The sequence below is a fragment of the Arachis hypogaea genome, chromosome 20 (genome assembly GCF_003086295.3).
Source record: "Arachis hypogaea cultivar Tifrunner chromosome 20, arahy.Tifrunner.gnm2.J5K5, whole genome shotgun sequence".
Classification (NCBI taxonomy): domain Eukaryota; kingdom Viridiplantae; phylum Streptophyta; class Magnoliopsida; order Fabales; family Fabaceae; genus Arachis; species Arachis hypogaea.
Window position 1 is genome coordinate 101,137,110 of NC_092055.1, and position 20,772 is coordinate 101,157,881.

At 29.7% G+C, this 20,772-nt stretch overlaps 3 protein-coding genes across 6 annotated transcripts; all 3 read right to left on the reverse strand.

Moving 5' to 3' along the window:
- Window positions 1-1,093: 1,093 nt before the first annotated feature.
- LOC112786064 (3,9-dihydroxypterocarpan 6A-monooxygenase-like) lies at window positions 1,094-1,564 on the reverse strand. Its single transcript, XM_025829487.1, has one exon. It carries the CDS (start codon window positions 1,562-1,564, stop codon window positions 1,094-1,096), a length of 471 nt encoding a protein of 156 aa, XP_025685272.1.
- Window positions 1,565-2,390: 826 nt separating this feature from the next.
- LOC112785082 (GCN5-related N-acetyltransferase 3, chloroplastic) lies at window positions 2,391-4,117 on the reverse strand. 3 transcript variants are annotated; one of them, XR_003194156.3, is made up of 5 exons: window positions 3,558-4,097; window positions 3,313-3,371; window positions 2,981-3,109; window positions 2,845-2,901; window positions 2,391-2,760 (listed from the first exon to the last, which is right to left on the reverse strand). XR_003194156.3 is itself a non-coding variant. In XM_025828492.3 (4 exons), exons 1-4 carry the CDS (start codon window positions 4,056-4,058, stop codon window positions 2,610-2,612), a joined length of 768 nt encoding a protein of 255 aa, XP_025684277.1. In that variant the 5' UTR covers window positions 4,059-4,117; the 3' UTR covers window positions 2,391-2,609. The 3 variants fall into 3 exon arrangements, 1 of the variants encoding a protein (XP_025684277.1); XR_011878783.1 differs by having other exon boundaries at window positions 2,709-2,760; window positions 2,973-3,109; XM_025828492.3 differs by lacking the exon at window positions 2,981-3,109 and having other exon boundaries at window positions 3,558-4,117.
- Window positions 4,118-6,350: 2,233 nt separating this feature from the next.
- Window positions 6,351-11,482, reverse strand: LOC112783855 (cytochrome P450 714A1). 2 transcript variants are annotated; one of them, XM_025826929.3, is made up of 5 exons: window positions 11,082-11,482; window positions 8,249-8,475; window positions 7,715-7,965; window positions 7,191-7,578; window positions 6,351-6,926 (listed from the first exon to the last, which is right to left on the reverse strand). In XM_025826929.3, exons 1-5 carry the CDS (start codon window positions 11,419-11,421, stop codon window positions 6,501-6,503), a joined length of 1,632 nt encoding a protein of 543 aa, XP_025682714.1. In that variant the 5' UTR covers window positions 11,422-11,482; the 3' UTR covers window positions 6,351-6,500. The 2 variants fall into 2 exon arrangements, with proteins under 2 accessions (XP_025682714.1, XP_025682713.1); XM_025826928.3 differs by having other exon boundaries at window positions 7,191-7,581.
- Window positions 11,483-20,772: the final 9,290 nt, after the last annotated feature.

The window sequence follows — 20,772 nt, forward strand, 5'->3', positions numbered from 1 at the left end:
GGACAGTTATTCCCCATGAATAACGGAACTACACCAACGGTGGTTATGGGTTCACCGCTATAAATACACTGACTCTTCTCAGGTATCACTAAGTCCCAATACTCTCTAGACCTGCTCACACCCTTGCTGACTTAGGCATCGGAGTGTCTTTGCAGGTACCACCCCCCATTTGTTCATACTCACAAGTCGGACAGGGGCCCCCAAGGTGCAGACCCACTTAAAGGCTCCCTTCCTCAGACGATTGGGCTAACCTAGCAAGTCCAGCCCACCATCTCCGGTTACCCATCGTAACACTTGTATTATTGTATTAGTTATTTATAAGTACTGAAAAATTAATTAAAAATGACTTTAATTAAGTCATGCGTGTATAAAAATAAATTGGCTACACTTTATGCGCATACTTAATCTAATAATGTCATCTTTTATGTTGGTATGGTAAAATAGTATCTATATAATATAAAATTAATCTAATAATATCACACAATATTGACAATAATATCTAAGAGACAATAATTTTATTAAATATAATACTCTTTTAAAATCATCATAAATAATTTAATTATAAATAATCAAATATATGAGTATAATAATCAAATATATGAGTATAAATAATTAAATATAATAATTTGCTAGTACTTATAATAATACAAGTATATTTAATTAATAATTTAATTAATAAGAGCAATTCTAGGGAACCAAAAGGGTATTAGCCAAAAATTAGCCAAATACCTTTGGGTGAATCCAAAATTTCTACGAGTTAATATATATGGATGTTTCTTCTGCTAAGTATCGGAATGTTTCTTTTTCATACTAAATGGATGTTCTTTTATATATTTTTCGAATTTTTTTGTATTGCAAATGTGAATGTCTTTATTTCTTTAAGAATTTCATATATTTTTTAAATTTTATAGATATTTAATTATTTTTGCTAAAATATAATTAGATGTTTCTTTTGTTAAGTATTAGGATATTTTTTTTCATACTAAATGAATATTTTTTTTTATATTTCTGTAATTATTCAATTTTAGCTAAGATCAAGTGTGTAGTTTAGGGTCTCTTTAATCATCAAAACGGCACCTAAATATCCACCAAACTATAGGAGAACGAAATGCGCATTCCCCCTACTCATCATCAAGAAGATCTGAGGAATATCAACACCCTTCATGAACCACAAGAAATCCGACACGTTGAACTTCCCGCTCAGCTCCACCGTGTCCTCCCCCACCTTTCTCAGCGCCTCCGCTTCTCCTCCCCTTTCAGAACAACTCTTCTGCCTCATCGTCATCATCGATATCACGTTGTTGGTCAGCATCATGAGTTCTGCCCCAATATCCACGGCCTCACCGGCCAACCCTTTCTTCGCCAAATCGCTAAGGAACCTCTTCCTCTCTTGCTGCCTCACGTGGAGGAGCTGGTGGAGCATTTTGCCGCCCAGGAGCTCCAACATGCACACCTTCTTCATGAACTTCCAATAGGATCCGTACGGTTTGTGTGTTGGGGGGTCGGAGAAGGAGGTTTCGTAGATTTTGAGGAACTTTCTGGCGGCTTCAGCGGTGGAAGCCATGACGCAAGGCGGAGAGGGTTGAGAGAGAGAGGGGTCTGTGTGATTGTTGGAGTTAGGTAGGTTAATGTAAGAGAGGAGAGAAAGGTTTTTGTAGGTTTTAATTAGGTTTATCTAATTAATTTTAAATTTTTTAAAATTTGATTTTAAAAAATTTAAAATTAATTAATTATTAATATAAATTAATGTGATTTTGTTTAATTTTTGGCTGGTAAACTTTTGGTTTCATATACTTTTAATAATTTAATTTATTTCAATAAAAACAAATATACCTCCTCATTATTTATAAAAAAAAACTTTTTTATAAAAAAAATTAATTTTAATTTATTATTAAAATAAAAATTTAAAATTTTTATTTATAAATATATAAATACTTTTGGAACCTAAAGAAAATAACATTCTTAACAATCCAACCAACTGAAATAACACCATGATCAAACTCATACCAACATGTTCTATCAAGTCCCGAGATGGGTTCAATTTTTGAAATTCAAGTGTGTATTCATGTAATTATACTATACTTTATGCATTTTCATAAATTTTATATTTATTTAATTTAAATAAAAAAACTCAAATTCTTTTTATAGATAAAAAAAAAAGTATGAGAATAATAAACCATGTGAACAATGGAAAAAAGAAAAAAAATAAAATTAAAATCATAAATCAGATTATTTTTAATTTCAGATATTAAAATTTGAAAAATAAGGATTAGCAATTAAACTAAGTCACAATTGGCACGGTTACTCCCAATTTTGGTTACTCCCAATTTTACGCTAACCGCCTATTTTCCATTTGCTATAAAAAAAATAAAAAATTAAAAATAAAGAACTTTGGAAAGTTAAGAGTGTTTATATGCAGATGTTCTACAAAAGAGAGTATTCATCCATTTATCATGTTTCTACATTTACAACGAAACTGCAACAATTTTTGTATATTTAGCATTTACAAATTTTCAATGGAGACACCTATTTATCAAACCTCTTGTAGAGCAGTGTGTGTCCTGATTCCACTCACTGTTCATGTTGTTCTTGAAGACTCGTATGGTCCCTTAAGACTTAAGAGGGGGAATCAACAATAGCTTTCTACCCGCACGTGTAAAGGTTAGTTCTTCCTCGGCAGTAGATGAAGCAGTTCTGGTGTACATCATGGTTGTAGAGCCTAAAATGTCACCCCCAAATCCACATGCCTTAAAAAACAACCTGCGTAAAAAATTGAGGACATAACTTGCTATTCACAAAGGAATAAGATTGTGCACTCTAGGAGGAGTTGAGGAAAGTTGAAACCTCTCGTTCTCGGTGCAAAGGGCTGCTATGTCATAAACACCTCTATTTATAAGCATTCTGCAAAAATATGCAATATTAACTAACGTATAATATTGATCTGTAAACCAAAAAGTAAGTGAAATTATTACCGTCTTACTTTTTAAGTCTTTAACAACCAACTTCATATGTTTTCTTTTTTCCCCAAGGTTTAGGCCAAAAAAAGGGAAAAGAGAAGTATCTTATTTTCATCTTTTCGCAGCACGCAATCCATATATAAGTGCACAACCTCCAAGACATGTGAATGTGATCAAAACATAAATGCTAAAAGACAACCATGAATTGAAGTGAAATTTTATACCAACATTTCCAACATGGCAAAAGCTTCAGGATTGAGATTACATGTTGAAAGCCCGTAACAAAACAAGGTAAGGAACCAGCAAAGTAAATGCTAAATCATGAGAAGAACAATGGCCTGTTGGCCTTGCATACCTCACAATTCTTTTAAGTATCACCCTTCCAATTCCCATTCTCCTCAGGGATGGAATAACCTGCGAGACATTGAACCACGTTTATTCATATACATGTTAACCAAATTAACCCAGTACCCAAAAAACAAATAATCAAAAACCCAATGTTACAACTCTTTTATGTGTTTATTGCCATCGAACTCAGCGCATGGGCATTTTATCAAACAGGTAAAGCTCATCTTTTTTATTTATTTTTGCAGGTGCTACCATGACATCATAAATTGAAGCAGTGAGGCCGCAGTCAGAAACGGCACGCCCAAACCCCACCAATTCACCGTCGGAAGGAGTCACCGGCGTCACACACTCAACCAAATCGTCCATCCCAAAACTTCCATCGTCACCACTATCAGCAGCGGCAAGAACGTGGTGAGACTTGCAGAAGACGGAGACAACGACGGCGCTGTGAGAGAGAGCAATGCGGAGCTTGCGAGTGTCGACAAGGAGGGGCTGATCCTCTGTCACGTGGCTTGGGAACCTGTGGAAAGAGTGGTGGCACGTGCCGCAGAGGTCACGGAGGCGGAGAGGATCGACGTGGTGGGGATCAGTAGAGATGTAAATTGGGAAGATGGGTGGTCTAAAGAGAAGGTTCTTGTTGGTGGTTGATTTTATTGTTGTTGTAGTTCTGAGCCATTTGAGTTCCATGGTGGAATTTCTGGAGGTGGAACACTCTATCATCATTGTTAACGGTGCGTTTGCTGCCACTCCCATTGTTTCTGACTATTGAGCTTTTGGATAGGCAGAGTGTAGTTGCAGTGTGTATTTGGATTACCATTTATAAACATAAAATTGATTTTATAAATTTAATTTTGATAAAAAATAAATTTATATTAGAATATTTATGTTTGGTAATTTTTATATTAAAATAAATTATAATAAAATAAATTATACTATTTAAAATTATTTTTAAATAAAAAATTATTAAAATAAATATTAATTTAAATAAATTTTTTATATTATTTTATTATTTTAATTTAAATATTTAAATAGATTTTATTAATTAATTTTATAATAAAATTAATATTTATTTATTAAAATTAAAATTAACATATAAAAATTAGTAAAATATATTTTTATATCAAATAATTTTTTAGTACTTTTTTCTTTCTAATGCTAAACCAAACATAATTGTAATTATTTATAGAGCAATAATCTAAATTAGTATGAAACGTTTAATTCTTAATGAATTTTAATGATTAAGTGTATTGAGCATTTTTCTAGTCTTTTTTTAAATAGGAAAAGTATACATAACCAATAAGATTTTTGAACAATGTGTAAACAATGTGAATTAATAGGGTTAAAAGAGTAAATTTAATTAGAAGCATTAAATTAAGGTGTAGTGTATTTTCATTTGATTGGTGGTTGTTCATATTGTTCAAAATTTTCATTGTTCCCCTAGCACTCCCCTTTTAAATAATGCTCCGCATTTAAGTGAACTGCTTTCACATGCGGCATTACTTATTTATAACAGACTTTTAATAAAAATATCATTTTTTCATTTTTTTAATGTGAAGTTTCTTTTTTTTTTCTGATTTTTCTATGTTTTTTTATTATTATCTCTTTTTCTTTAGATTTTCATTTTTTTTTAATTTTATTGTGTTTTCCTCTAATTTTGATCTGCATTTGTATTTTTGAAATCTAACACTGTATTATTTTCTAAATCGAATAGCATATTATTCTTCTGTATCAAAACAATGAATAATTCAAGTTCAAATCCGTTGAATAAGAGCAATTTGGATTATTCTTCCGAATCGAATCAAGTGGACAATGTTTAGATCGGTCTTAATTTTATTTAGTTTCATTCTTCAACAATTTTCTGTTCATTTGTTATTATGCTGTCGTTTTGATAATATTTTGGTTTATTCATCAACAATTTTCGGATCATTTGGTATTATATAATGGTATCGTTTTTGAATTTATATAATGCACAATTTTCAGTCCATTTGTTATTACACAATGGTCTTGTTATGATAACATTTTGATTCATTTTTCAACAATTTTGAATTGAGTGGAATGGAATGCAATTGAATAAAATGATAATGAATAATTTTATTTTTTTTGCTAAAACCAGTGTTGCTTATGAATTTGATTTTGGATAGAATACAAGAGTTTTTGAATTTATAGAATGCACAATTTTCGCTTCATTTGTTATTGCACAATATGTTGTTGTCGATGAACAATTTATCTCAAAGGTTAGAATGAAAACACTTGAAGAAGTTGGAAAGTTCTACGAAAATTATTCAAACTTATTGATTTTTCTAGGAAAATAAAGAACATCACTCAAAAAGGGAGATGAAAATAAGAATCAATTAACTACATGTACTACAAAATTTGGTCAATACTTATCAGCCGCTGCAGCATAAAGTAAATTCAATTAACACACAAATGAATTAAAATTAGTTCAAATTTGAACAAACAGTGAAAAAAGTCAATCATAAACAAAAATACATCGAATTCATTTCTGGATTAGTTACAAAATTAACTGCAAAGCCTCTTCATAGCTGCCACAAGTGGTCTAAGGAGTACAATTCACTGAGATTCTGCAAGCGTAATCGAACAGCTGCAGCAGAGTCCCCTGGATCAATCTTAGTAACTTCTTTACTTATTATCTCCTGATAACTTCAATTAGCATACACAAACAAAGACATTAATATTTGTGGGATTGTAAGAAAGCATTGCCCTTCAATGTGATCATGAATGTTTTATTATGCTATGAGGGTGTCGGGATGAAGCTTCTGACAAGAAGATAGTATATCAGCATGATTCATGATGATGATGTTCAAATTGAAAGGTTTCAGAGGTAAAAAAGATACACATTAGGAAAGAGGAGGAAGATTAGTGGGTGAAGATAAGCGAGAAGATGACCACTGAGGGAGACTGGGATTTGGGATAAAGTGACGAAAGAGAGAAAAAGTGTTGCATTGAACAATATTTTATGAATTCTCATGTTCATAATTTTTTTTCTTTCTATACTATTATACAGTGTGCATCGTAGATGATAGATGTGTGAAATGGAGTGATTCATATATCATTACTCGTTAAAACTTAAAAAAGCATATGACTATATAAGCTTAACAACTCCTAGAAGCAACACCTCATAGAACAAGTACATATATATAAGAATGAAATTCAAAATGCTCATGGCAACATGGATTAGATCTTTCGAATAAGGATATGCACACCATATCCTGGTTCTATAATCATCCTATATTTGGGAGAATGCTTATAACTTGGAGACAAAGTGAAGCTAAACTTGGAGATGATGAGTGCCAACACAACCTTTAACTGAACTATTGCAAAATTTTTGCCTAGACACAATCGAGGACCCAATCCAAATGGTACATATGCTTGTGGATACTTGCAAGCTTTAGAGAGACCCTCACTGAACCTTTCTGGTTTAAATTCATTTGCATCTGGTCCCCAATTTTCAGGATCTCTATTCATTGTTGGAATCAGGGTCCATAAACAAACTCCTTTAGGGACATGAAGGTTTCCAATTTGAATATCTTCATATGCCTCCCTTGAAACAAAGGCTGCCGGTGGATACAAACGTAGCACTTCTTGAATCACCATATTCAACTGTCAAAAATAATAGTGTGGCAATCAATATCAACAAAAAATCATGACTCTATAGTTTCTGTATAAACAAAACCACCTCTTAAAAGTTTAAGTTGATAAAAAGTGAAATGTGAATAGTTATATGTTAACATGCATCAAACTCTAGGCCTTTTAAGTCATTGAAGCTTTGATACATAAAACAATTTCTCTCAAAAACTTAAACTAATAAGAGAAGACACATGAAATATTATATCTCTAACATTTCTTATTTTCGCCAGATAATACCGTTTTCAACAGAGGGAGAGAATCTGCGTCTGGTATGCCACTGGGAAAGAGTTCAACGACCTCATCCCGAATACGAGTTTGCCAGTCCGGGTACTTAGCAAGAAGCATCAAACACCAAGAAGCTGTGATAGCAATGGTTTCATGGCCAGCAAAATATATGTTCTTGCAATTATCCACAATGAATTGCTTCCCAAAGTTCTTGGGTAAACCTTCATCTATTGCTGCTGCTTCTAATAGTAACTGCATCAAATCTTTTTCTAAATTTGATTTCTCCGAGCATTCTCGTTTGCGTTCCTCCACTAATTCCCAAATCAATGATTCTATCTCTGTCTCCATCTCCTTCATGCTAACCTTGTTTTCCTTCTTTCTCCCGAAATTTAATTTGTCCCTGCTATTACTTGTTAATCACTTCCAGAATACAATTCATACGAATTTCGTAACACATGCTACCACTTATGTCTAATTTAGGAAAAAATGTTATTTAATTTAATATAAGTTGATCAAGTTCTTGGAGTTTGACGTACCAGAAACCTTTGATGCCAAAAAGGAAGGTTCCATGCTTGGACATAGTCTTCTGCATAAATCTAAGTTTAGAAAAAACTTGCTTCCCCTTGGAATAAGAATGACCAAAACAAACCCTTGAAATAACATCAGCTGCTAAGCTTCTCAAATCTCCATCAACCTCAACTTCAGCAATGGCTTCTTCTTCCTCAATAAGTTTCTCCCACTTTGTTAGTAACGGTTGCGCTGACTCTATCATCAGGCCCACCATACCCTGCCATCATTATTTCATTTTCATTTTCAGATTATATTCATGTTCAATAATGTCCCTACCACGTTTTCCTTCACAACATTTCAATTTTGTACCCACCAGTGCCTTCATTATTCTGCTAATTATATTACTTTATTTGTATAGACTATAGAAATTAAAAGGGCAACTTGCATATTTTTTCCCTGGCTGTTTTATCAATACAATTAGTTTAGTCTAGTTGAATAACACTAAAGCTAAAAGCTGAAGAAATAAATAGAGTAATTGTTAAGATGTTTAATTTACATACCTTAACTTTGTCGATGAAGAACTCAGCAGCAACAAGTTTTCTCTGATGTGCCCAGCTAAGGCCATTGGCTCTTAAAATGCCATTGCCAAGAAGGGGTGCAAGGTTCTTTGTTATGTGAGTAGGCTTACCCAACTCCAGAGTCATAATCTTGTTCATTTCTGTCACTAGCTCCGGTTGGTTAACATATAAGTGTTGTTTCATCCCTGTAGAATAAGTGTACACAAGCCCTGCATGTCCATGCGTACACAATTTATTTATTATTTACTTACTATAACCACTTGTAAATAATTGGAGAAATGCTGTGAAATATGAACCTCATATTGGACTGGTAGAATTAAAAGTTTAACTAAAATTAAATTAGATATAATAAAATAATGTATTTATATGTAAAATATATATTTTTTTAAAAATTATTTTATTACTTTAAATCAATTAATTATTTAAAAATGGGATCAAATCGATTGATTTATTAATATTTAATTAATTTATTAACAACGATTTTTATTCTAAATGGAACTAATTTACTAATCGATTTTTAATTAATCCGTTTAAACCGGCTCATTCAACCTAGTTGTTAGAACCATGCATTAAAGTGTCAATGTCAAAATAAAATCACATGGTTAAGAGACAGTAGTCGATGAGCACATATGAATGATATGATAAGTCCAACTTAGTCATGTCGCAACAGCTTTACACAATTGAGTTGCTTTTAGATGTGTCTGCTACTGTACCCAATTAGCAGCATTCAATGTGTCTAGACCCTAGTCGTTAGACATGCCAATTGCTATTAGAAAATCTTATCTTCTTTTCAAGTCAATATGACAAATATCCCATCATCAATTTGGTTAAGAAGAGTGCAGGCAATAACTTTTGTATTTTGTAAGTATCAATTGACCATTAATAGTATTTTTAATAGTATGATATTACATTTAATGATGGGAGATCACTCACTTTTTTTTAATAATTAAATATTGACCACAAAACACAAAAGTTACTGATTCCCTAAATTTTTTCTTTGGTTAATTCTACTGTATCTTTTATTTATTATCTAATTTTTATTTAATTTATTTTTTATAATAATTTTTAAATATTTAATTTTTTTAATTTTTATACTTTTAAATTAAAATTAATTATTTAACTTTTTTTAGTAATTAAATAATAATTTTTAGAGATGATAACAAACACCAATTAATTTTAAATTAATATTTTTAGATATTAATCAAATTTTAGTGTAACACTTAATTATTAGATTTTATTGTATTTTTAAAAATTAGAAGATAGTACAATTCGCAGAAAATATATTGTATTTTTAATATTTAAATATACAATATATATGAAGTATATTATATATTTTAATATTAAATATACAATATACGAAAGTATATTATCAATACACAAGATATATTATTGTTTCACTTTTAAAATTTAAAAAAATATCATAAAATTTAATAATTGAGTGTTACGTCAAAATTGGAGCAATATCTAAAAAAATATATGGATTTGTCTTCTATTTTTAAAAGAGGGCCGATATTTGAACAATCTTGATACTACACATGCAAACAAAGTCAAAAATAAAATTAAAAAATAAATAAAAATTTGAAAAAGTAAAAAAAAAAAAAAGGACAATCTTTTGTGTAAGTAAATAAATATTCTTACCCTATATAACATAATTTATCTTATTTTATCTCAATAGTATGGCAAATTTAAAATTATTTTTTATTTCATTAATTTTATAAAATTTAAATTAGAAAACAATAGTAAACCTATAATATTAATATAAAAAAAATTAATGAATCAGAATAAATGAACAGAGTTTCTGTCAAATAACTTGAGAATTTTTCAAAAGAAAAATATTTAATATGCTTAACTTTTAAGCATGTCCAAATTAATTTCTTTTAAAAAAATGTTGTCTTTTTAAAATAAAAAAATGTATATTAAGTATCATTGTATAATTTCAATACATTTGTCATGTTTATATATTAAACATATCAAAAGAGAAAATATAATTGGTTAAAATCATGTAAGACATTCATAAAAAATAAATATAAGAATCAAGTAAAATCAATTAGTATTATATTGAACAATTATGTATATTTAATTTGAGAATAATAATACGACAAAAAAATTTAGTGAAGAATAAAGATTGTTCTTATAGTAAAAAAAGTCCAACAAAAAAAAATTATCATATGTAATGTGTATATTTATAAATTTAGTAGAAATGTTCATTCTTCACCCTACTTTTTTTTTTACCAAACAGATTCCTTAATTTGTTCCTCTCTTGTTTCTTATCACGCATGTATGTTCAACTAGCTAGATTCCTGTAAAACCGAGCCTTTGGCCCCAAAGTAAATCATAAGCTGAAAAGAGAAAAAAAACAGAGTAATGTGAAAGAGCTGCAAGTCTTCTCAAAAAGATGTGCTTGAAGGCAGTTGCGTGCAAAGTTAGACACGCACTTAGACTAAACTTTTCGGCTAAAGTTCATGAGCTAGTGGGTAGCTGTCTCTAAATTCATTATTGATAAAGTTAAATCAGAAACTATTCATTATATTATCAAGGTGGGATTACTCGAGTGATAAAGATCTTATTTACTTAACTACAAATAGATTAGACACTGTGTCTTATTCGTTCCAAATTCTAAGATATTAATAAATCAACAAAACTGATAAACAGCATACTAAATCTAAATTTAATCAGTGACGCAAAACATCTACTAGTAATGTATTACAACGTGATCATTTTCCAACCAAAGAAACCATAAGAAAAACCATGTAACTGAAGAAACATTAAGAGGCTAATGAGAAGAAAGTATGATGAAAAAGATAAAGGTGTGTACCGTATTGTTTTCTCCAGTGTTCAAAATACGGGAAGAGGGAAGCAGTGAAGTCACGTTCCTGATGAGGATGATCGTCATCATGACTATTTGTGTGAACAGATTTGGCTTGTTGATGAGCAGATTTATTGATTCTATGGATATCAGGAAGATTTCCTTGTAGAAATGAAGAAGGTGGAGGCCCCTTTACACCTTGCATTCTTAACTTCCTCCTAATCCTTTGGGACTTGCTCCACTCTTCACCATACACACACATCAATATTATTGATATGCCCCCAACAATAATAAGAATAATACCAACTGGAAAACTGATCTTCATTATTGCAACAAGCACCTCCTCCATCTCTCCCCCTCTCTCTCTCTCAAAGGTTTTTTTTTTGCTTAGTGCATATATATAATGGTAAGATATTTGTAAATACACAGTACGAGGCTTACTTTTATTATTATTTTTAAGGTGAATTTTAGTATACAGATCAAAAAGTCATACAGATTTAAAGATTTGCTTACACCACACTTTCTAAAAGCCACACTTTTCACTTTAAACCATAACTCTTCACAAAGAAAAGCGTCACCTAATGGAAAAAAGTAAATTAGAAGATTTAAGAGAAGAAATAATTAAATTATCAAAATTAATAGATCAAAAATTAATGATTTTAACTAATGTTAACTGTAATGACACCGAATTCTTAAAATCAATACAAAATGGTTTTTCTCAAAATCTTTATTTTACTATAAATTTTATTGAAGGACTTCAAAAACCTGAAAAAATTTATTTTTCACACGGAACCTCTAAAAAATGCTACCATGGAAATGATTCCCCACATCTTTATCATACTTTTAACCCACAATTAAATTCTATAGTAGATATGCTTGAAGAAATATTAATATCCATAAAATTTCAAAAAAAAATAAGGAAAAAGAGAATCCCAAAGAAGAAAAATTCCAAAATATAATCAACATAACAGACTTAAAAGTAAAATCACCATTAAAATTATGAATATTGAAGAAAAATTAGAAGAAGTTACAATGCTTTTTAAACAATTAAAAATGGCTCAAGAAAATAATATTATGGAACATGGTTTTCAAATAGAAGAAGAATTTGTAAATTCTGAAAATATAGAAAATGAAGAACACATTCTAGATTATTCAAGTGACGAAGAACCAGCAATTTCAATACAAGTAAAAAATGAAGTTGGAACATCTAAGGATAATCAATCTCAATTTAAATGGAAATAGGTTTTGATAATTATGCTTTTAAAAAAGGGTTTACAAATAAAGATTCAAAATATACAAAAATACCATCAAAATATGTTCCTAAAATCCAGGAAATGGAAGGAGAAAGAATGCTCGATTTAGACTGCAAAAAGAACGAAAAAGAAATTTTCGAAAATTGGTTGAATTCCTTTTTATTAGAAGCCTTTACTAATCCAAAACTTAGTGAATTGTCTGGAAGAGATATTTGGAATTACATAGGGTTTCATACTAAAGGAACTATAAGAGATTATATAACATCAATAGAAAACCAAATAATAGAAGAATTAGCAACAAAAACTACAGCTTATGATAAGATATTATATATAATGATGATTCTATATAAAGAATTTTTTGGAAAAAATATTATAGATCATAGACAAGAAGTTTATAATAAAGAATATCAAGAAGCAAAAAACCATTTAGCTAATATTCAGATATATGATCTATGTAATGTGGAGTCTTATATATGTGAATATAGAATACATTATTACAAATTAAAAGAAGAAGATAAAAATCATTATCTTAGTATGTATATAACAAAACTTCCATATTCTGCTAATGAATTTATAATGGAAGATTTATAAGAGAAATAAATAGAAGAACAATTGAAAATAACTTTGGTGGAGCAACCTCTGCAATAAGAGAGGAAATAAAAGAACGTTGTATGCAAGAAGCAACTCAAAAAAGATTTACAAACATAATTAGAATTTGTTGTTAAGATAATGAAGAAATACCTCAAAAATATGGTCATAATAAAAATTTTCAAAGAAAAAGAAAATATCAATTTAGAAAAAGAAAATACTATCCAAACTAGAGAAAAAAAGAGATATTTTAGAAAGAAAAATAATAATAAAAACAAAAGACAAAGAAATAACTATTGCCCGAATAAAAAAGAAAATTGTAAATGTTGGTATTGCCAAGAAGAAGGACACTATGCAAATAAATGTCCGAAAAAGAAGGATAAAAAGGATCTTACTAAACAAATAGAAATTGCTAAGTCTTGTTTCATGGAACCTTTAGAGGAATCTGATGATAACTTAGACTATATTTTTGAATATGTCTCGGAAACAGACTCAGAGACTGAGTAATAATGCTACATTTATTACTATAAAAATAACAAAAAAGTTTATAAATGCCTTCATAGATTCTGGAGCAACACAATGCTTTGCTAGTTCAAATATAAAACTTGATTGGAAAAAATTAAAGAAACCATTAAGAGTTAGAATAGCTGACAAATCAATACATAAAATTAACCAAAAAGCAGAGATGGTTGAAATTTTTATTCAAAATTATAGGTTCATTGTTCCATCTATATATATGTTAGATTCTGGAATGGATTTTATCATAGGAAATAATTTTTTAAAGCTATATCATCCATTCATTCAAGAATTAACATATATAGTTTTAAAAGCTCCACACGATTCTTCAATAAATCAAAAATCAAAACGTATAAAAATACCGACTACTACTATAGATAAGATCTTAAAATTTAAAATATTTTCTATATTAGAGACATGTTATTTAAATTTATACTTTCAGATAAATATCCCAAAAAATAATCTTGAAATAAAGATAGAAGAACTTTTGGATGAAATTTGTGCTGAAAATCCTTTAGATATTAAAAATACAAATAACGAATTAGTAAGTATTAAATTAAAAGATCCTACAAAAGAGATAAATGTTCCAAATAAAATTCCTTATTCCGCAAGAGATAGAAAAGAGTTTTCACTAGAATGTAGAGATCTTTTGGAAAAAGGAATTATAAGATTAAGTAAAAGTCCTCATGCGGCTCCAGCCTTTTATGTCGAAAACAATAATGAAATTAAAAGGGGAAAACGAAGAATGGTTATTAATTATAAGAAGATGAATGAAGCAACTATTGGTGATGCTCATAAACTTCCAAGAAAAGACTCTATTTTAGAAAAAATCAAAGGAGCAACTTGGTTTTCATCTCTTGATGCAAAATCAGGATATTGGCAACTTCGTTTAGACGAAGAAACAAAGAAATTAACTGCTTTTACTTGCCCAACAAAAGAATCAACAAGTGTGTTGCTCTATGAATGAAATGTATTACCATTCGGATTAAAACAAGCCCCAGGTATTTATCAAAGATTTATGGAAGAAAATCTAAAAGAGTTAAATGAATTTGTTTTAGTGTACATTGATGATATACTAATTTTTACAAAACAGGATAGAGAAGATCATCTTCAAAAATTATTAATAGTTTTAGAAAGATGTAAAGAAAAAGGATTAGTTCTTAGCAAAAAGAAAGCAAGAATAGCAAAACAAGAAATAGAGTTTCTTGGATTAATTCTATCCACTCAAGGAAAGTTAAAACTTCAGCCAAATGTCCTAGAAAAGGTAAATTTATTTCCTAATAAAATAGAAGATAGAAAATAATTACAAAGATTTTTAGGGTGTATAAATTATATTTCTGATCAAGGATTTTTAAAAAATATAACAGAATATACTAAAAGCTTATTTCCAAAAATAAGTACTAAAAAAGAATGAAAATGGGATGAAAAAGATAGTATGCAAATTCAAAGGATTAAAGAATTATGTGAAAAACTTCCAGAACTCTATATTCCAGAAGAAAATGACTATTTAATAGTAGAAACAGATGTTTCAGACATAACCTGGTCAGGATGTCTAAAAGCTAAGAAAGCTATAAAAAGTTTGGAACAAGAAAAAGAATTACTAGATTCTAAAGATTCCCCAAAGGAATTACTTTGCAGGTATATTTCAGGGACTTTTACTCCAACAGAACAGAGATATACCACTCATGAAAAGGAAACTCTAGCAGCAATTAAATCTCTTAAAAAATGGAAAATTGATTTACTACCCAGAGAATTTACATTAAGGACAGATTCAAGTTACCTAACAGGTTTCATACGATATAATTTAAAAGTTGATTATAACCATGGACGATTGGTAAGATGGCAATTATTTTTGTTACAATATCCAATAAAAATTGAATATATTAAGGGTGACAAAAATGTTATTGCAGATACATTAACAAGAGAATGAAGTTCGTCTACAACGCATTAGATCAAGAAATTCAAAAATATGAGCAAGAACTCGAAAAATGCAAGCATTGTCAGCAAATAAGGACACAGATCCAATCTCTCAAGAAGGCCATCGAAGCAATGAAATCAACACAACAAGCAAAACCATCAGAGTTCAGCCAGCTAAGCGTGGTGGATAAATCAGGTGAAAAAAAAAATTCAGAAAATAAAACAATTGCTGAAATCATTAAAAAATCCACCCAAGATAAAAAATATTATGGCCCATGAAAGGAGTATATGATGCCTGGGAAAAAGCAGCACCATTCACACATCAATCAAGGATAATTCATAAAGGAGGGTTTCTAACACTGGAAGAGGCAAAGAAATCCTTCAGGGAATATGAAGCTCTCCATCCAGAGCAAACCTTAAAAAGAGCAGATAAAGCTCCAGTTCAAACCCAGAGAACAGGGATAATAAGAAACATTCCTACAAGGGCTGAAATCAAGGAAAAGAAAAGGGTTTGTAGATTAAATCTCAGAGAAACCCTTAACATAGTCCTGAATTGGACTGAAGAAAAAAGGACAATTTTGGGATATTATCCTATTGCCAAAGAACAGCTAACAAAGCTGGTTATATTCCCAGATGCTTCCCCATCTGACACCTATCAGTTTTTTCAATATGGATTAATTGATACAATTTTAATTTTTAATGATCTAAAAATTATTAGTGAGTTTCCTGCAGGATTCGTTGATGCAGTAAAGAGATTTAAAAATATGATTGACAATGTAAATCCAAGGGATATATCCCTAAAATTTACAAATAATCAACCTATTTTTAATGAAGAAGAAGAATGCTTGGTTCCAGCACACCAAGTAATATTCATGTCCGTCTTCCCAGGAAATTTTCAACCAATTGATCAGATTCAAGATTTAACGATTTACAGTCATGAAGGAAGGTTAGCCAGCACATTAGCAAGGGTCTTTGAAAGAACTCAAAAAATAATGAAGGAATCTCACACAAGAATTAATTATAAAAGTAGAAATACTCTGCTTGTGTCCAGTAAAAGAAATGAAATTGAAGAAAGAGAGATGAGACTCTTGGTGGAATTTGAATCAGCATTCTACAACTTATCTGGACTTTTAGAAAAGCTCCCTGAATGGATAAAGAGGAATCTCTGCTATTTAATAAAAGACAGAGAAGACCACAAGTGCCAGCTATGTGCCTCAGAGATATCTGAAGAAAGCAATAATGAAACGGAATCAACTCACATGATGAAGGAAGGAGACAATGCATCTGAGGGTCACATGATAAAAGAGGAGGACAGTGCATCTGAAGCATCTCTCAACATTATTGCATAGTGACGTAAGCACTTAGGTCATAGAGCACCAACAATGTAGCTGGTGCAAAAGAACAAACAATGACGTAAGCAATGACATCATAAGAAGGGTAAGGATGGGAATTGTCCATCAAACCCAACTATTATAAATAGGTTGCTTAGGCAATTGTAGAAGCATCAGACAATAGAAAGCAGGAGGCTAAGAGTACTCATATGCTAGGAGAGTAAGGAGGAAGCTGCCAAGGCGATTCTATAATCTGAGGAAGAATTCCCTTAGAAAAAAATAATTCTAAACTCCCCTCTGGAGTTAGCATCTACAATCTCCCCTCTGGATATAAAAACACCTTATGTAAAATATACTAAATAAAGGAAGTTTTTCTCCAAAAAGGTACATCTTCATCTTAATCTTTAAATTATGAATTATTTAGAAAGTTTAGAATTAACAGAAGAATCTGATTATTATAGATTAACTGCTTTATTAGATAATGAAAAACAGGCTGTTCTAAAAACAGAATTAAATCTCAAATCAAATGAAAACTTTAATAAACAAAATCTCTTAAAAGAAGTTTTTAATAGAAAAAATATAATATACTATGGAAAAATTCAACTTGAAGCCCCTATAAAGATAAAATCCGCCAATGAAGAACTTGAAATAGCTTTGATAAATGATGAAGAATTAAGTAAACAGATTGAGAAAATTAAGGATCAACAAAAAAGATCTAAAATTGGATGGATTCATATTAGTACTATACAAGTCTTAATCAAATCTACATATATGAAAGGAATTAATTCACCAATAAGCTTAGCAATCTGTGACAAAAGAATTACTGATGATCCAATAGATCAAATAATTGGAATTGTTCATGGAAACTTGGCAAACGTAAATGTTAAATTCAATGCTCATCTTGGATATGCTATACCTTTATCAACTGAAAATCTTGGAAGATCTATAAGTTTAGCTTATAAATTTCACAGAAAGAATCTAATGGAACAAGACGATGAACCATTTTCAATTACATATGCAATAAATTATGCTTTAACAAATAGCCATCATAGTATAATATTTAAAAACAAAGAAAGAATTTATGTCGATGAATTATTTCAGAAAATTGTAAAAACAGAAATACCAAAATATAAAGCTATTGAAAACCCAGTTCTATTATTAAAAGAACCATCAGAAAAATTAGTTTCATCGAATTTCCAAATAAGAGAATCTAAAATTAATAGCCCTTTAAGTCTATCTAAGTTAAAAATTAAAGAAGAAAATTCTGAAATAAAAGAATTAACAAAAAAGGTCGAAAAGTTAAATGAAACCCTAAACACTAAATTATGACAATAAATAAAGAAGAAATATATGTAACTTATCAAGACAAGAAACAAGAGCTCTTTGAAAGAGAAAATCGTTTAAATTATTTACAGTTTTCTGGAATAAATCAAAGGGCATTTGAAGCTCTAAAAATAATTTATGACAAGTTGAAAAGAGAAGTTGAAGAGCTAGAGAAATTAATAGAATCTCTGGAAAATAGTGATGAATCGATGATAGAGTTTGCAGAAATTCTAAAATAAATAATGAAGCATAAAAAGATTGAAAAACCAGAAAATAAAATAAAAAGAAAAAGGACGGAAAAATTAAAAAGTAAAATAAAGGAATATAAAAGGGAATTAAATAATCTTCAGATCGAAATTGATGACCTTATAATAAAAATGATAGAAATAAGAATAAATATAAACAAGTTGGAATTAAACTTAAAAAATTTATAAATGCCTGGAAAATCATATTATGACTTAAAAGAATTAAAACTGTTGAAAGAAAAAATGGAGAATGAAGTTGAAAAATTAAAAAGATATTTAGAAACAACAGAAAGTGTAGAAATAAAAGAAGTTCTTGAGGATTTGAGAAATTATATTAAAGAAAAAGATAAACAGATAAAAGATTTTATACAATAATTCATGCAAAAAAGAATATTATAAACTAAAACAAGATTGAAAAACTATAAAAATCAGAATTATAAATCAAGGACTAATAATAAATAATCACACAAGAAAAATAATAGAAATGGTCAATACTTTAGATTATAAATTTGCACCACCAATTGAATCTATACAAATTATAATCTTATTTGAAGAAAAATATGAAGAATTAATTTCGAAAAAGAAAGAAAAGTCGAATGTTAAAAAATTGGTATCAGAGCCAAGTTAACGATTAAGGGTAACACTTTTTCTCTAAGCAACACTTTTAGTGATACGCTTTTAAATCAATAAACAACCAAATAAAAACAAAAATCTATAAATCTGTACCAAAATGCATCTGTACACTACATGGACCCTTTTTTAATTGTAAGTACTTTTTGAATAAAAGAACATAATGTGTGTACTTTTATTTTTATGTATATCTAATATCTTTTGTATATTTTGGGTATAAAATATAATTTTTTTTAATAAGATTTGGCTAATAAGTACACAAGCCATGTTTTAAGAATTAAGTTGTGTTATGAGTACATACAAAATCAACTATTAAATTAGTTACTAATATATAGTTATAATAATATATATTAAAATATAAAATATACATAAAAAATAAATAAAATATATATTTATACTCAACTGTATATTAATTAATTTAATAATTATTTTTTAATGTGTATATAATTTTTATTTAAAAACAATATATAAAAGAAAATATTTACTAAAATTTATTTAAAAAATAAGTTTTTATATTTTAAATATATTAAATATAATAAAAGTTTAAAAAATTTATATTGTTATACTTTTAAAATGCAGAGACAAAAAAAATATTTTTTAAATATGTCTTTAAAGCACAAAAAGTGGCTCATTTTTTTTGTTATGGAACAAATATTGGTGTTGTTCAATGAAATGGACATATGGACAAATTTTTTCCTGCTACGGTGTCAGGCTTAAAACGTAAACTACGTTTTACTTTTGGCTGATTTTTCTTTTTTTTTTTTTTTTGTTCAGGAAACAAAACAAAAGCAGCTTGCGTTTTGTTTTTTGCATGATTTTCAAAAAAAAATTATTTTGTTTTAGGCCAAACACAGCCTGCATTTAGTGATAGACAGTATTTTTTTTTGAAACCACAAAACGCATTTTGCGTTTTACTTTTTTTGTCAGTTTTTTTTGGAAGATGCAAAACGCAGCTTGCGTTTTATGAACTGTCAAAATTTTTTTGGGAAAACTGAAAATACAGGTTGCGTTTTGTTTAAAAATATATTTTAATCAAAAGTTCCGCCTATAAATACAAAGCAAGACTCTCATTCAACTTGCCTCATTCCACTTCCACTCATTCTATTCTTCTTTTTTACACATATGTCGTAGTTCTTAATTTTTAGTTAGGTGTGTCAAAAAAGTCAGATTAGGTGAGGTTGAAGTTATGGAAAATATTACAAATTTGCGAGTGTATTATAACGGTGAGGTTATACCAAACACACATAAAGGATATCTGTTGTCATTTGCTATTCCATGTACCATGAGTTTTGTGGAGTTGCAAAATGGTCTTTGTAATAACATTGAAAGCCACGTTTCGAAAAGGGTGAGCAACATTTTATACAGAAATCCTGTACAAGTATTTGGTGGGCTGATACACTTTCGAATGATGCCCATCACTGAAGATGCCAGTATGCAACAGATGTTATGTATTTATCAACAAACCCGATCTCACGTGCCGATGATAGAGCTGTATGTTGATCTCGAACAGCAGTCGGTGTTGGGCGCGGTGGGCGAGGAGGTTAATGTTGATGAGCTTGGGGATATAGATTCGGAAGAAGATAATAATGACAGTGAAGAGGAGTTTGAAGCCAACTATGAAGTCGATGATGAAAATGATGACGGAGACTTGGCAGGCAATCCGGCAGTGCAAAATGAAGCGGATGCGATTGTAAGCCAGTACCCGTTCAGTGTTTCGTCTTTTATGCGGACTCTAGATCTCGAAGCCATGCATGCCTCGGAATTTCCTGAGTATGCGAACATGGGTATGCTATGATTATTAATTCAAGTTACCTGTAGTGTTTATTTTATTTGCCTTGTCTGACTGATGGTGGTGCACATGTCGTAGGTGAAGGCAACGTTGCGGCGAAAGATGGCG

Coding starts and splice junctions, on each gene's coding strand:
- LOC112785082 (XM_025828492.3), bottom strand. CDS start 4,058: ATGGGAGTGGCAGCAAACGCACCGTTAACAATGATGATAGAGTGTTCC. Junction 3,372..3,557: donor CTTCAATTTATGATGTCATG/GTAGCACCTGCA, acceptor AATGTCTCGCAG/GTTATTCCATCCCTGAGGAG. Junction 2,902..3,312: donor ATACTTAAAAGAATTGTGAG/GTATGCAAGGCC, acceptor ATATTTTTGCAG/AATGCTTATAAATAGAGGTG.
- LOC112786064 (XM_025829487.1), bottom strand. CDS start 1,564: ATGGCTTCCACCGCTGAAGCCGCCAGAAAGTTCCTCAAAATCTACGAA.
- LOC112783855 (XM_025826928.3), bottom strand. CDS start 11,421: ATGGAGGAGGTGCTTGTTGCAATAATGAAGATCAGTTTTCCAGTTGGT. Junction 8,476..11,081: donor ACACTGGAGAAAACAATACG/GTACACACCTTT, acceptor ATGGACATGCAG/GGCTTGTGTACACTTATTCT. Junction 7,966..8,248: donor TCTTCATCGACAAAGTTAAG/GTATGTAAATTA, acceptor TAATGATGGCAG/GGTATGGTGGGCCTGATGAT.